Here is a 17,057-nt window from a genome sequence, read left to right on the forward strand (position 1 = left end):
TCCATGGCAGGGCGGATTTGCGATTTATACAGAGTGAGCAGCTGTTTGGAAGAAAAGTAACGCCAAGATCGAAAGAGAAAACCAAGTTTTTCAGATGCGGAGGAAGCAGTATTTGTAATGTGCTTGTGCCAAGAGAGAGAGAGAGAGAGAGAGAGAGAGAGAGAGAGAGAGAGAGAGAGATTAGAAGTCAGGGTAATCCCCAAAAGAGATATATCATTTTTCCTAGAAATCGGAATGTCACTAAAGATAAGCATAGGAGCAGAAGAATCCTTTTTGTGAGATATAAGACAAGACTGAGTTTTAGAAGGGTTGAAATCAACTACGTTGTCTTTGCCCCACTGGAGAATTACCTGAAGATCGGCATTTAAGGAATTGGTAGCAAATTTTCGAGAAATTGAAGCTGATTGAGCAGGACAAGGTTTCTCAAAATGGAAAGTGGAATGCAATGTGCTATCATCGGCAAAACTATGGATAGGATTTCCAGTCAATGGAAGAAGGTCATTAATATACAAGAGGAAAAGAGTGGGGGAAAGAACTGAACCTTGGGGGACACCGGCATTAGTGGAGAAGTTAGAAGACAGAGAGCCATCTACCATCACCCTCAGTGAGCGATCACAGAGAAAACTGGATAACCAATTACTAAAAACAGTTGGCAAACCATAAGATGGAAGCTTGTTTAGAAGAGCTTTATGCCAAACACGATCGAAAGCCTTTGAGATGTCAAGAGTAACTACTTGTGTTTCACCGAACCTTTCCATTGAATTAGTCCATAAAAGGGTAACATAAGCCAGAATATCACCAGTGGATCGACACTGGCAGAATCCATACTGGTGATTGTTGATCAGACGGAAGGTTTCTAGATAGTTTAAGAGATGGCTGTTAATTGATTTCTCCATTACTTTAGAAAGAGTAGAAGTAATTGCAATGGGACGATAATTGGATGGGAGTGATTTGTCACCGTTTTTAGGAACTGGCTGAATATGAGCAAATTTCCAAGAAGAAGGAAAATCACCTTTGGAATAAGAAAGTGAAAAAAGGCGGAAAAAAATAGGAGATTTTGAGAACAAGTGGAGAAATACCATCGGGACCTGGAGCTTTCTTAGCATCAAGATTCCTCAAAATCCTTCTGACATTCTTTGGACAGAAGACCACAGGAGGCATTGAATGGAGCATGTTGGGAATGATGGGAGTTGTTTTACCAAGATCATTAATACATGAGTTGGAAGAAAAATGGGATGCTAGCAGGTCAGCTTTATCCTTGGCTGAAGTGGCAACAGAACCATCTGGTTTGGACAGAGGTGGGAGCAGAGATGGGCAAAAGTTGCGGCCAATAGCTTTCACATGAGACCAGAATGCTCGGCTGCCATTACGGCAAGAAGCAAGTTTTCTACTCTTAGCCTTTTTTTTTTTTTTTTTTATGAAAACCCCAAACACGAAAGGTATCAAAACCTATAGTACTTAGTACCGTGCATGGGTTGAAGGAGAAGTATGGGGGGAGGGGGGTACCGGAAACTTTGCTCTAGAGACTAAACATAGGTTTCACCACTTCAAGCCTCCAATAAGCAAAGTGGTGGTATTTCACCGGTTGATGAAAGTCTGTTCAAATTCTAGTTTGAACTGATTAATAACTGCTTTACAATTGTTCCGGGCTTTGGTTAGGCAGAAAATGAAACTGGAGAATTAGAAACAAGCCAATTATGATATGCAACATTCTTCTCTTGAACAGCCTTAGCACATTTATTGGAAAACCAAGGTTTAGATAAAGGACGAGATTTTAACGTGGAGTGAGGGATAAAGGATTCCATTCCTGCAAGAATAATTTCACTAACACGATCTGAGCAAACGTTGACATCAGAAGTTTTGAAACAGTAATCTGACCACGGAAAAGAAGACTCGCAGGTCATCCCATTTTGCATTCTTGTAATGCCAAACAACACACAGTTGGGAATAGCCATGAGATAAAGGTTCCATTGGAGAAGAGACAATCACCAAGTTGTGATCTGAAGTACCTAAAGGACCTCTCACTTCGACCTTGTACTTAGAAGGGTTGTTTGTGAGAAAAAGATCAAGCATATTGGCTGTATGATTAGGATTGTAGGGTATTCTTGTAGGTAACAAACAATCTGTGCAAGGTCATTAGTAATTGCAAAAGCTTCAGCATCTCGACCAGCTGGGTCGGTGTGACTAGAAAACAGAAGCCAGCTGGCGTTGTGAACATTAAAATCACCAAGGAAAATTATCTCACTGTTAGGAAAGTTGGACTGGAGAAAGTCAAGTTGCAAAGAGAGGAAATCAAAGAGCTCCAAGTGATTAGTGGAGTTGGGAGAACGGTAGAGACAACAGATGAATTTGACACAATGAGGCAGAGAGATTTTAAGCCAGAAAAGATCAAAGAGAGGAGATTCCAAATTGCCGAGTCTCTGACAGGGAATATCAGAACGGACATATGCACAAGTACCACCTTTGAGGTGAAAAGAATCATAGAGCGAATAATTTGGGCATCTGAGGTAAGCAATAGTTGAAACAACCGATAACTGAGATTCTGTCAGAAAAAGTACATGGGGTTTGGCAGACTGCAAGTAGAAATGGACATCGTTGAGATTAGAATTGAGACCATGTATATTTGTGAAACGAATTAGGAAGTGCTTAGGAGGTTTAGATCTTTTCACAAATAAGCTTGCTCTATTAGTTTGACAATTCATGGTGTATTCAATAGTAAGAAAAAGTGGGTGGGCATGCTGTATGAAGTAATGAAATTTTTGGATATGGCGTACACATGGTAACAATATACCCAGATCCTTGACATAACATGGGCTCGACAATGCTCCCCGCATACACACTACTCGGACTCCCTCCAGTCACTATCTGGCAGAGTAGAGGTAGCAAGATCCAGAAGCCTCCTAGAGAGTTACCAATAGGTTCGGTCCGGTGTACTAACTAGCGGCCGGCCTGCGAACACCGTTTTAGAGCTGTACCCTCGAAATGTAAGGAATATTGGATCTCGCCTCAATGTTCAACATAACCTCAAAAGTCAATCATACTGCATGATGGAAGAGATAGGGAATGGTTGACCGGAACTTAGCTATAGAGACTAAACATGGGTTCCACCACTTCAAGCCTGCAATAAGCAAAGTGGTGGTATTGCACTGGTTGATGTACCACCTAGTACTGCCTGGTAACGTAGAGGGGTGGCGTTCCTCCATGTGGTGTGGGCGCCACACCTCGTCCCCCTGCTTACGTTGGATCACACCTGGGTGGTCACTCACCATGTACTTGTGCATGGAGGTTATACCCAGGATTACTAACAGTCCGACCATCGTGAAGGTGCAAGCAGAAGATTTGGCTGTCACAGACCATCCAGACTTCGCCGAAATTGGGTCCACTTGACTTATGTGTCACCCGAATATCAGTTCCATCAGCATTTTAGACTCCCAGGTAGCAAGTGCAGCTTGTCTGGCAAATCTGAGGGAATGTCTGTGAAAACCTCAATGTCTGTGTTCTTTTTATTGCACCAGTCTGGGAATTTTACTGCCACAGCTCATGTGATTAATGATAATATGCTTGTCAAAATAAGCTGTAAACTCCTCTAACCTTTGTATTCATGTCAGAAGAATGGATACTTTAATGGTGGTGGTGGTTGGGTTAAGAATGGTGGACTCCAGTGGTCCTTGTGGTCACTTTGATGTAATTTAAACACTATGTACTGTCCTTACCAACTTTCCAAAATTTGTTTTAAGTTAATTTTTTTGGATAATTGGTTTTGTTAAACACTGTTGGCTTTATCTGATGCAATTTGTAATGTGTTCAATTATTTAACTTACAGCCTCTTTGCCACTGAGTGAGTAGGCAGTGCAAATCCCCCCCATACAGGTGCACGAATGCCGGATAGCTCGGTTTTTACTGTAATGGGAACCACTATTAGGGTAGTTCAAAGTTATAAATAGAAAAATCCAAGTAAGAGAAGAAAAAAAAAGTTTTACCACTGCATAGAGATTGGAAACCAGGATTATATTATGAGTACATCATAATATGAATTGTTGTTGTTGTTATTTTGGTTTTTAGGAGCATTAGCAACTAAGGCCATATTGCTCCGGGATATGTGGTGGTCAATCCTTGACCTTTCCGCATCCTCCGTATTTGGTGGTGACGGGCTCGAACCCCGGTCTAATCAAGAAGCGTGTGCTACGCACTGCTGCTCCTTCCCACCTGGCTACGGAGGCGCCTATAATATGAATTAAACTGGAGCGCAGAGAAAACACAATAAACACCAGACTCAGACCTAACCTGTTTAATTATAAGAACTCACAGTCTATTTCCAGAAGAACATTTAATGTTCTGGATATAGATGATGAGAAACACAAAATCACACATTTCTGTGACAGTCTCACCGACTTCATCAGAGACAAGATTTAAAAGGAAACAGGAGTGATGTGATGTCATAATTATGGTATAATGAAAAAAGCATTATGGCATTTGATGATAGCAGTTACCACTGATATGTTGTTCCACGTGCACCAGGGTTTTTTTTTTTTTTTTTTTTTATGAGCATTAGCAACTAAGACCATATTGCTCCGGGATATGCGGTGGTCATTCCCTGACCTTTCCGCATCCTCCGTATTTGGTGGTGACGGGCTCGAACCCCGGTCTAATCAAGAAGCGTTTGCTATGCACTGCTGCTCCTTCCCACCTGGCTACGGAGGTGCCTATGTGCACCAGGGGTCCAAGTTCCTGCCAAATGAAACATGTCCCACACCATACAACCGGCTCCACCGGCCTACATTTTTGATACCATGCATTATGGAGCAAGAGCCTCATGTTGTTGACGGCAAATCTGTACATGACCATCCATGGTGTGGAGTAAATAACATGACTCATCCGACAAGCACACCTTCTTCCAGTCTTCTAACATCCAACTTGCATGCTCTTTGCACCAGGCAAGTCTTTTACATCGATGAACCTTGGTTAGGAGAGGATGTCATAGGGGTCGTCTACTGGTATAGCCCATACGTGCGAGTGTGCGATGCATGGTCATGCCAGATATTGTTCTGGGTTGGCCCATGTTCTATTGGGTAGTCAACTCTTCAACAGTGCTGCGCCTGTTTGCCCACACTAGTCATCGGACCCAGCGCCCACCTCTAACATCAACCTTTCGCTAACCTTTGCAGTTTTGCCGTCGGGTCGTTGTTTGACCATTTTGATGCCAATCCCGTTACACTTTAACTACGGCAGCTCTTGAACATCCCATCAGTTCGGCTTTGGGAAATCGAGGCACCAGCTTGTCGAACCCCCACAATCTGTCCTTTATCAGAGTCTGATAAATCCTTCCTTTCACCGATCGCACTCAGAATTTTACTACCTACTGAACCACTGACACTTAAGGATTTACACTGAAGGATTTACCTATGCTACGTAGGTCAACTAACTCCTCACATGGTCAATGGGTCGCATTCAATTTTCATAGGGGTAGTCATAATTCAGTGATCACTCAGTGTATAGCATAAACATAACAAAAATCTCTTGAAAAAAAAAAAAAAAAAACACAACATAAGCATAACAGAAACCTCCTGTAAAGAAAAGGCTACAAAATTCTTGTAAACATTTTGACATTTTAAACATCAAGTAAATATTTTAAAATATTGCTTTCATTAAGGTACAAGGAGTCTGGGGTCAATGTTACAACCCTCTGATGATGATGTACACAGCTACAAAAATGCACAGCATTCTTCAGGAGTCAGCAAAGGCTATAAAAAGGAAAATATCTCAATAAGAGGGATATTTTCTATTTTATAATCTAAGTTTCATAAATTTTCATTCTGAGTTTGCTGATTTCTTTTTTAGTGGTCAAATGTACTAGACTGTAATAGATTGTCTTCTAAAGTGAAAAATATCAGAATTTGATATTTTTCAAATTAGATATTTTTCAATTAGATATTTGATATTTTTCAAATATCAAAAGAATTTGTATATCTGTAATAGAGTGCTTATGAGAATTTCAAACAGTAAGCAATTTTTATGACACTTCAAAAGATTTAAAAAATTAGTTATCAAAAATTATCACTATCTTGATTACAGAGAATATCAATTTATACTTCAATCTGGTTCACAGTCTATCCATTATAATCATACCTCGCTCACATTTTGAGAAGCAGTGATTAGGCTATCCATGCAACGCTGAATAAATTCTTCTTCCTTTTCTAAGGTTCCATGATGAACTGGAAAGTAATAACAAAAACTATATATAACTCTTCATTCAAAAAATATGTTTAAAGTAAACAGCTTGTGAAAAAATAATGGATAACATCTCAATTATAAACATATTTTAATTATCTTAACATCTAATGAAAGACTGGTAATATTTACTGCCAATGTTGTGTACAAACACTACACATTCACACTAGAATAAAGCAACACTCTACATAAAATAACCAGCTTTGGCATTTTAGCACTAGGCGATTTAGCACCACAAGATGAATAATAGTGGCTAATGGGGGAAACCCTGGGGTCCACTTCTCAACACTTGAATACTTGACTTGATAATTTTGTGACTGGAATCTATAAGATATTCTACAAAAAAAAAATATATATCTAGTTATTAGTAAATAATTTATGGATAAAATTATCCTTCTGACTTAATCATATTAATTCTTTGCATAGCAGCTGGCATGTGAGGTCTGGCTAGGCTACTGTATATGATTTTATACAGTAGCCTAATGTATAAAAACATGTCAGCATGGAAAAAAAAAAAAGCAGCAAAAAATTATAACCTGGATGTCATGCTAACCTATAACTATAATTATAACCTTCTGTGAAATCTATACTATCCCCTCTTCAAGTATTCTTTCTAAGATACCCATTTTTCACTGTGCACTCAGACACAGTACATAAATTTCTTAGAAGTCCTGTGATTGTAATTTTCAATTGCTACAAGTTGGTACTGCATCCAGGCTGTATCATAGCAGATATGTTTACAATGGTTCATAACCACACAGGTAGATTTTGCCAAAAATGAAGTAACATTCATATGCCAATCATGTTCACTCTTAGTAAACAGACAAACATTTGAAAATTCAAATTCCATGCATTATCTTCAAATTAATTTGTGCTGGTAGTAATAAAATTATAAGACTTCTTTAAATTTATATAACTGAATTTTCAGTTTTTACCATTTAAATAAATTTATGGCAAGGGAAAAAATGTCAGTTGTTATTTAAAAACATACTTTGTGTATGGTGCGTGAGAGTAAATTGTTATTATTATTGTAATTATACAGGAGTTTTAGTTCCACAGTCCATTACATATAAGTTGCACATTTATTTACACTATAAACTAGAACCACTATATTGATATGTTTGTAGAACACGATAGCATTTCATTATATTTAAGAAAATTACATATTGCTTTATTGTGTTGTTTTGTATTCAATACATTTTTAAATTGAAATTTTCATTCATTTAAAAAAGAACCATTAATGGAAACATTCATACAGGTATGAAATGTATGGCTATAAAAAATTTACAAGTTTAGAATTCATTGTTGCAATCTTTTTTAAATAAAGACTGCCATGATAAACAAACACTGGTGTAACCATATTTTTAAATTTTTAAGGGCACCATAAACAGGGGCATCAAAATATAACATGGGCTGCAGTGTAAAGTGCATGACAAGCACCCAGTGGGCATGTGTGGCTACATAAGGTGTGGGGGGGGGTTAAAAAAGCAACAATTCAATTTAATATATAATAATTCAATAAGATAAAAAATTAATAAAATAAAAACATTTTTTATTATTTCCAGTGTGTAGAATTTTTTCTGACTATTAAAAATGAATAATTACTTAAAAATTGAACATTAAAATCTGGACCAGACCAGTCATTTTAAATATTGCAAGGACTAGGTACTAAATCCATACCCCTCCCCCAACTTGACAGGCCTAAGTACAAGCAATACCCATGCTGTGTTAGTTTTTGTTATGACATTTTGTGTTATACCAATTCCACTAATTACACACAATCGAGGAGCCTCCGGGGTGGGAAGGAGTAGCCAGGTGGGAAGGAGCAGCAGTGCGTAGCACACGCTTCTTGATTAGACCGGGGTTCGAGCCCGTCACCACCAAATACGGAGGATGCGGAAAGGTCAGGGAATGACCACCGCATATCCTGGAGCAATATGGCCTTAGTTGCTAATGCTCCTAAAAACCAAATAACATACACACAATCGTAACAATTTTACTTTGTTATTATGCTTTTTATACTGATTTTATTGCCTATACTTTTTTTTTTTATTTACAGTAAATGATAGCTTACAAAAACAAAATCCTCACCAGAGAGTGCTGGTCCCACAGGAAATAGCTACTAATGATGATTCTATTATTAGGAAAATAGGAAACATCTTATATAAAAAATATAAGTGAGATAACACCAGAGTTTGTCTACCAGAAACAAAAGTTAATGATTTGAAAAGTTGTACAGCAGCTGGCAATTAAGGGTACAAAAGTGATTATTGTTGTACAGATCTGCAATAATGATATTAACGATAGGAGATTTCAGAATTTTCTTCACAGGTACAGGGCAATGTTGAGAAAAAAGTTGAGTTAGGTTAAATTTTAAAAAGTTAAATTTGAAACAATGGAATTCTACACAAACACGATCGGATGGAGCAGATAATGAGAACTTTGCCAAACAATTCAGACCACGAAAGATTATGCAAGGACCATGGGGAAGAATTTTTTCAGCAACGTTATGTGCTTATAGCAAAAGAGATTGTTTTTACAGGGATGGTGGGTACGGTGACCATACGTCAGGGTTTCCGAGGACATGTCCTCTTTTTTAAGCTGTCCTCGGATGTCCTCGCGGGTTTTTAAAATTTGTCCTCGTTTGTCTTAGTTTTTCTCTTTACAACTCGAGATTTACATTCACTTTAAATTTTTACACCCTCTGTATTCATTTAAGCATCACTATAAGAATGTGAGTGATACTCAAACAAATTATGGTACATACAGTATGGGTACTTTTCTGTTAATGACAGCAATCAGGGTATGCTACTGCAGAAAGTTCTAGAAAAATTAGGTAGAAGGGTAGAAAAGTGGCAAATGAAGATTAATGTTGACAATTGAAAAGTACTGCATACGAGTAGCAGTAATCCCAAAGTAATATACCAACTGTATGGTACCAAACTCAGCGTCATAGAAAATGAAAAGGACCTGGGGGTTATTGTGCAATCAGATATGAAGTTCTCTGAGCAGTGCAGATGGGCTGCCAGGACCGTTGGTATTTTGTCAATGATATACAGGAATTTTAGCAGTAGGGATAAGGAGGTGATTAGCCCATTATATAAGGCCACATCTTGATTTCCGCACAGAGGTCTAGAAGCCTCATTTTAGGAGGTATGTGAATCTGTCGAAACAAATGCAGAGTAGAGAGTAACAAAAGGGTGCTCTTACCAAGAAAGGCTTCAGTTCTGCAAACTGCAGCATCAGAAGACTAGGCACCTGTTAGGGCGTTAAACTGATTAAGTAAGCTAAATACTAATGGCATTTAACATTTAGCTTACTTAATCAGTTCCTTCCTCTTTCTCAGACTACAAACATTAGGGTGCATAAATTCAAACTGAGTAATGATGGTCACGTGATAGATATGATGGATAGATATGTGGAAATTGGGTACTTGAGTTGGAACAGACTTCCATTTGGTGTTATGGATGTTGAAAGATTGAATAAATTTAAGGAAGAACTAGACAAAATGTTAGAGGGAGAGACAGGTGATGTATGTGTAAGCTTGCTTTCTTGCATCATTTTCCACTACTAAAATTATACTGTAAAGGATGAGACATAGTTGTCAAGTTGTCAAGTAAAGGATGAGACAGTTGTCAAATGGCAGTTAATGTGTTAACTACTTGGAGAGATTATATCTCTTGTTATGTTATGTTCTTTTTTGGGGGATGGGGGGGGAGTACATTTAAAAAGTAAGTCTTTTCAGTCAACTTTTGAGCAGTACAAATAGCATTTTTTATTAAGAACACCCACTGCATGCATATGCGCATGCTCACACACGTGTGCGTGTGTGTGTGTTTGTGTGTATGTGTGTGTGTGTTTGTGTGTATGTGTGTGTGTTCTATCAGTAGCCTAAAAGTTCCATGGCCAAATTAGTTTGGGAAACATTGGCTTAGTAAACTGAACGTTCTGGATGTAGTATTTCTAAATATAAGAATAAATAAAACCTACTTTCAAAACAGGGAGTCAATTTAGTTTAATTTTCATTGTTGTTCTTCCATATCACTATGTCATTCAACAAATTTTTGTTTACTTTTTCATCTCTAAAGGCACACCTCTCTGTGTGTCTTCTTTTGAGATGAAAAAGTTTTAGGGTAAAAGGTTTTAGGTTATTTTAAGTATAAGATAAACTACTGCTGATATATTTAGCAAAAGTACTTACCATTAATATAATAATTATTTAAGTACTGAATAGCAGCCATACTAACATCCGTATTGGAAGCTTTCAGTGCTATTCCCCACAGTTGGCGCATACCACTCACCTAAAAATAAAAATGTGCTTTTTATTTTACATAACTTCAGGGCCATACTAAATATAAAGTTAAGTCATAATTTACAATAAGTCACTCATACCAGCAACTTTATTTAGGATCAATTTCAAAATTTGATCTGTTATGCTGTTAACCTTTAAAAAGTATTAACTGTGTACACTAGTGAATAGGGGATGGATAAAATTGTAAGAAAAGATTTTTAGATTACATCAATTTTTAATCTTGGATAATATGTCAGTGATCTTAAAAAAAAAAAAAAAAAAAGTACTAATTAATTGTTTATAAGAATTTACACAAACTCTGGTTTGGCGACTCTAATATATTCACAATAATAGGCAACAAAGAATAGGAGCAAGAAGTGTTCAAATAATGACCGAAATGTTCAGGAAAAATTTCAACAAGAAACACAGAAAACTTCTGTACAGGCAGTTCTCACTTTACAAGTTTTTGCTTTACGAGTTCCCGGGTTTACAAGTTTTTTTACCCAAGTATCAAGTATCAACAATATCAAAAATATGAACATTAATTGCAAAAAATGAATGTTAAGCATTCATAAATACAGCATTCCAAACCACGTGCGTAGCTATACAACATTTACAATACAGTGTACCCTGCTTTACAATATTAATCAGTTCCAGACACACCATCGCATCGTTAAAAAATCGTAATGTGAACCCAATAACACATTGTTTTTTGGTAATTCGTTTCAAGATCTCGGAAGTTGAAATTTTTGCTGTATAACTAAGCTATTTATCTCTCTAAAATGTCATTTTAAAGGTCACAAGCGTGACCTTAAGGCCATATAAAAGGTTGTGAGTGTGGTTTGTAAGTTGTATTAGTTGCCAATTCAAATCGTTAAAATGCACTATACATTCATTGTTATATATTCCATTATAAGAATCAATTTTAAATGCCTTTGTGATATTTTTCTAAAGCACATTTCTGGAGGTCACGACCATAAAACAATAAAAATAATTTGCACTTTCCAGAAAGGTTTATTGGGCTTTTCTGTTATTGCAAGCAATTATAAACAGGTAGTAAACTCGATCTTCTTGCATTTGCGAAAACTGATAGCTGGAATTGTGTGGTTTTTTTGCATCATTATGGTGAAATGTGTTTTCCCTTTACTGAAATCTTCAATCGTATAAAAAACAAATAAATTTTCAGAATCTTCTCTTCATTCTTTTTTTTTTTTTTTAAGCTTGGTAAACTTTTACTCCACGCGAATCGTGTTGCAATTTGTGTGTGCCATTAAAAAATGCTTATGCATGCAATCATTAAATTTATAATTAAAAGAACCTTGGAAACAAATGCCTCTTGAAACATTTCTGAAGACGACACCTTGTGCGACAAACCAACAAGTGCCGAGCCAATAATGAGTGATTAATGAGTGTGCATTTAGTCGATGATGATGAAGAATAAACATTCTTTAACATTTATAAGTCTTTAACATTTGTAAATAATTTCTCTATTATTATAATTTGCTTGATTTTACAGGCTACGTTTTGATTTCTTTGGATAAATCAATCATTGTTTAAACAAACTAATTTGCTAACTAATTTCATTGTTAGAACGTAACCCCTATTTTTAACCTTATGTCTATGGGAAATAAATTCCCACTTTACGAGTTTTCGCTTTACGAGCACGTGCTAGGAACGAATTAACTCGTAAAGTCGAGAACTACCTGTATATTCTTATGACAAAATTTATTAATAAGTGCAGTAAATCCTGTGAATTACTGTAGTTAATAAGTACAGTAATTCACAGGATTATAATAAGCTATCATAATAAAAAAAAAACCTCACCAAAAATGATGATAGCAAAAGATAATGGAGGTAGTAGCAACACATTTGCTACCACCTTCATTATCTTTCGCACAGCAGGATGGATGAGAGAGAGAGATGCAGGATATTTCTTGAGAACTTTCTAAGAAGGTGAGCGCACACTTACAAGAGCATGCAGAGAATGAATACAAAGTTGTAATGTTCTTAAAAACAATTATGCATGTTCACTTTGTCTTTCATTGCAATTCCTGCAGATCTCCTTGTAAAGAACTTCCAAACCTCTTTTAAATTTTAGATGTAGTATACATTTTACTCCATCAAAGGTCCATTTAATCACCTTGTGAGCAAGAGCCTTAGACACATTCAAAACCCCTGTCTGTTCCTTAGTGAACCGCTGAGATTTATGAATCACATCACTCTCTTCTTTCTCATCTCACATCATATCAAACCAGTAATCCTCTGCAGTTCTTCTATCAATGAGATAACTTTTGGGTCTTTAACTGTATCAGACAACAGCCTTCTCCAGCATACATCCAAGTCTGGTTTGATTTCATCTAGAGATTCCTGTTTATTTGTTATACAGTCAACAATGTTATACTTTCTTTTCAATAATCACTGACTGGTATACAGGAATCCGGTCAGCAGTTCTTACAAATATTGACTCAAATATTGTGACAAAATCTTAATCTGTCAGCAGAATAGTGGTAGTACCACTATTCTGTACATGATAAAAATGTAGAGAAATGCAGCTAGCAGAGAAACTACCACAGAATAATCAAAACCATCAATACTGAGGATGTGCTATACTAAGAAATTTTCATAAAGTTATCCATTATATAAAGTGCAACCATGCTGCACTACATGAATAAATTAGACAATTAACGGGTATTTAGACTTTTGAAATACAGAAATAAGATAAGCTTCAAAACAATCGGCTATTTATGGTAAATAGTTTCATGGAAATAAGAATCCATGCTATAAGTTACCATGGTAATAATGTTATAATTTTAAACATTTTTTATTTTGGATGTGGAGAGCTTTAAGCCACTAGTTGTTTTCAGAATAAATTATATTAGCTTCTCAGAGGTCTATCTGGTGACATTACTGCCAAAAATGAATGAATCACTATTGATAAACTCACCATTTGAGCACTGAGAGTAGTACATAAGTGGTTCGGTCAGACACTCCTTTGCCATCTCGTTGTTTCACAAAAGTACCTAGCATCACAATCTCATATTGTAGCCTACAACAACCCCCAGTCTTCATCATATCCAGAATAAGGTTTTACAGGTGACCCTCGCTTAACACTGATAATTCATTCAAGAAAAACAGAGCACTAAGTGAACCTGCGCTAAGCGAGCGCTGCATTCCCATAAGGTAACATATGTATTTGTGAGTTGCAGTCAATGCCATAGGATATTTCCTAATCAATAATAAACGGTACTAAAAAGATGCACAAATGTCGGTCAAAATATTAAATATTTTGACCAACACTAAACTAAATTAAATTAAATTAAACTTAAAATTACAATTGAAATCGTGAATTTAATCATGAAAAATGTGTTGATTTTGGGTTGTACTTTGGCCCTCTTCCTGGTAAACTAAAAGGGGTTTTAATTTTAAATCCCCTGCAGCGTTACCACTCAACAATAAAGTCAACCGATCCTTCGCTGCTTTGAAACCTGGCATGTTTTTTTTTTTTTTTTTTTTTTTTTTTTCAATATGAAACTTCTTTTAGGCATTTGTTTCCAAAATGTCTTGCTTCATCTATGTTAAAAACTTGTTGAGAAATATAACACATAATACCCCTCTTCAATAATTTTAACAAGTTCTTTTTTGAAAGTTTCGGCTCCTTAATCTGCACTTGCGGCTTCTCTCTGAATTTTAAATCTATTTCAACCAGCCCTTACTAGTTTTATATGGTTCCACTTTTTTTCTTTTTTAAGTGAGTTTTCTTCAGATCATTATATAGGCTAATATCTCTCTCTCTCTCTCTCTCTCTCTCTCTCTCTCTCTCTCTCTCTTTATAAAATTTAACTTAACTGAATTCTGCATTGGATATTATCTTCAATAAAATTAGTTAAAGTCACCATTTCAATCCTAATAGCCGGCCTAGCCCTAGTTGCTTGCAGTGGAACAGCTGTCTTTCCCACTGCTAAAATTAATTCTTTATTTTTAATTGTTCTTACAGTTAAACTTGCCAGTCCTAAATTATGGCACACATCTTCTTGTCGTTGACTGGAATTGATTCGCTTCAAAACGTCTAATTTAATTTTCAAATTCAGTCTTTTTCTTACATTTGTCTTACAGCTGTCTTTCCCACTGCTAAAATTAATTCTTTATTTTTAATTGTTCTTACAGTTAAACTTGCCAGTCCTAAATTATGGCACACATCTTCTTGTCGTTGATGTACTTCGTACTTCGTCCAGACGTTGCTTTTTCATTCTTATCCGCCATTATTAACTCTTCGAAAATGTATCTGCGTTGGTTGCATTAATTATGATACAATGTTCAAGTAAACTGTCCGTTATGCACAATGTCTAATACTGTACTGAGTGATGACTAGACTTAGGAAAAATGCATATAACGCAAATATTACAAGCAATATACTTGATCATTTTTTTAAATGTTGATCTCAGAACTACATAACAAGACACTTTACTGCAATTAAATTAGTGTGCGAAAAATTTCACTGAGCGTGGGGAAACATTTTAATGCTGTGTTTTTTGCTATTCATTTTCAAGTTATCGACTCCATCAAATGAAACGATTTCATTAAATATGCCAAAAATTCAATCTGTAAAAGAGCATTACATATATAGTGATTTGTGACAGCGTTATAGTCAGATACGGGTTATAATATAAGAACAGCTTTATCAGCGTAAAGCAAACCATGTTATAACGAGGGCCTACTGTATAGTGAAAATTTTACTGTTATATACATCAATATCCTGGTTTACATGGAAAAACTGTCAGGGTTTTTTGTATGAATATAACATTCAATGCATCATTAACCTGGTTTATCTATAGCAATTACAAGGGCATTTACATGAATATAACACAATGCCTACTGCTCCTTGGCACCAAGTTTCTATTAATGTGCATCCTGTATGACACAAACTCAACTTCAAAACTGTGATTATACAGCATCATTATCATCATCAGCCATTTTTAATCCACTGCAGGATGAAGGCCTCTCCAGCAACTTTCCAGTTCCTTCTATTTTCAGGGTGCGCCTCCGTAACCAGGTGGGAAGGAGCAGCAGTGCGTAGCACATGCTTCTTGATTAGACCGGGGTTCGAGCCCGTGACCACCAAATACGGAGGATGTGGAAAGGTCAGGGAATGACCACCGCATATTCCCGGAGCAATATGGCCTTAATTGCTAATGCTCCTAAAAACCAAATAACAAACAAACAAACCTTCTGTTTTGTGCAATGGCCATCCATTTACTACCCACAAACTCATGAATTTCATCTATCCATATCTGCCGTTGTCTTCCAGGTTTTCTTCTAGCTCCTCTTGGGTACCATTCTGTTATTTTCTTAGTCCATCTGTCATCATGTCTTCGAGCTATGTGCCCTCCAGGACCATTTTAGTTCTGATAAGAATTTCCTTTACTGTTTTACTACTTCTCTTTAATGTTTACTACTACTTTACTACTTCATTTTAATGTTTACTACTACTTTACTTTAAGGTCCTTTACTTTACTGTCTGCCCAATCCATGTGTTTCTCTTCTTATCTAACAGTCTGATTCCCAATATAATTTGTTCCATTCTTTGCTGTGTAGTTCTCAGCTTCTCTTCCATTCTTTTGGTGAGTGCTCAAGTTTCACTTCCATAAGTCATGGAGGGGCGTATACATTGGTTCATTATTTTACGTTTCAAACAAATTGGGATATTGCTCCTCAGTATGTGACTATATTTCCTGAATGCCATCCATCCAAAATTTATTCTTCTCTTGACTTCCAGCCATTTATCATTATTACAGCTAATAACTTGTCTCAGATAAGTATATGACTCCATCTTTTCAATTACTGCTCCTTCAATCATTATTTCTGTCCCTTTCTGTGGCATATCCATCTTTAGTCCAAAATCCTTACTAATTTTGCATAACTGATTAAGATTTTGCATTGTGCATAACTGATTAAGATTTTGCATTGTGCATAACTGATTAAGATTTTGCATTGTGCATAACTGATTAAGATTTTCCTCTAATTCTTTGGTATTGTGGCTTATGACCACAATGTCATCTGCAAATCGTAAATGGTTTAGGTACTCTCCATTCACATTGACTCCTTTCTGCGACCAGTCTAATCTTCTGAAAGCTTCCTCAAGGGCAGCAGTAAATAGCTTCAGAGATATTGTGTCTCCTTGTTGAACTCCTTTCTCAATTTTAAATTTCCTACTGTCTTTGTCAAGTCTAATAAAGAAGGTAGCATTCTCATATATTTTCTTCAAAATCATAATATATGGGGTATCTATGCCTTGTCTTTCCAGTGCCACATCACTTCTTGTTAGTTTTCTTTGTATTGATTAGTTATCCCTGTAAGCTGTTAGTAATATATAACTGCAACTTTTGACTTTCAAAAAGATGGAGATATAAACAGAATGGAAAACAAGTTGTTTTAGGGCCAAAACAATGTTTTTACCAAAAAGGAGGAGTGCATCCCAAACCACAAGAAGAAAACAGATATTTTGGAAAAAGCAGAAGATTTTTTTAAAGTCCACACTACC

The 17,057-nt window shown here is 36.3% G+C and overlaps 1 protein-coding gene across 1 annotated transcript in view; it reads right to left on the reverse strand.

The window, feature by feature from the left end:
• The window catches only part of puf (ubiquitinyl hydrolase 1 puf), a 1,022,896-nt gene that overhangs the window by 704,025 nt on the left and 301,814 nt on the right, over nt 1–17,057 (reverse strand). The window contains exons 19-20 of the mRNA XM_090376705.1: nt 10,430–10,529; nt 6,127–6,212 (exon numbers count right to left, since the gene is read on the reverse strand). Coding sequence (XP_090232831.1) covers nt 6,127–6,212; nt 10,430–10,529 — 186 coding nt within the window. The remainder of the gene's footprint in view (nt 1–6,126; nt 6,213–10,429; nt 10,530–17,057) is intronic.

This window comes from Mastigoproctus giganteus, chromosome 6 (genome assembly GCF_048544385.1).
Source record: "Mastigoproctus giganteus isolate SK-2022 chromosome 6, ASM4854438v1, whole genome shotgun sequence".
NCBI lineage: Eukaryota > Metazoa > Arthropoda > Arachnida > Uropygi > Thelyphonidae > Mastigoproctus > Mastigoproctus giganteus.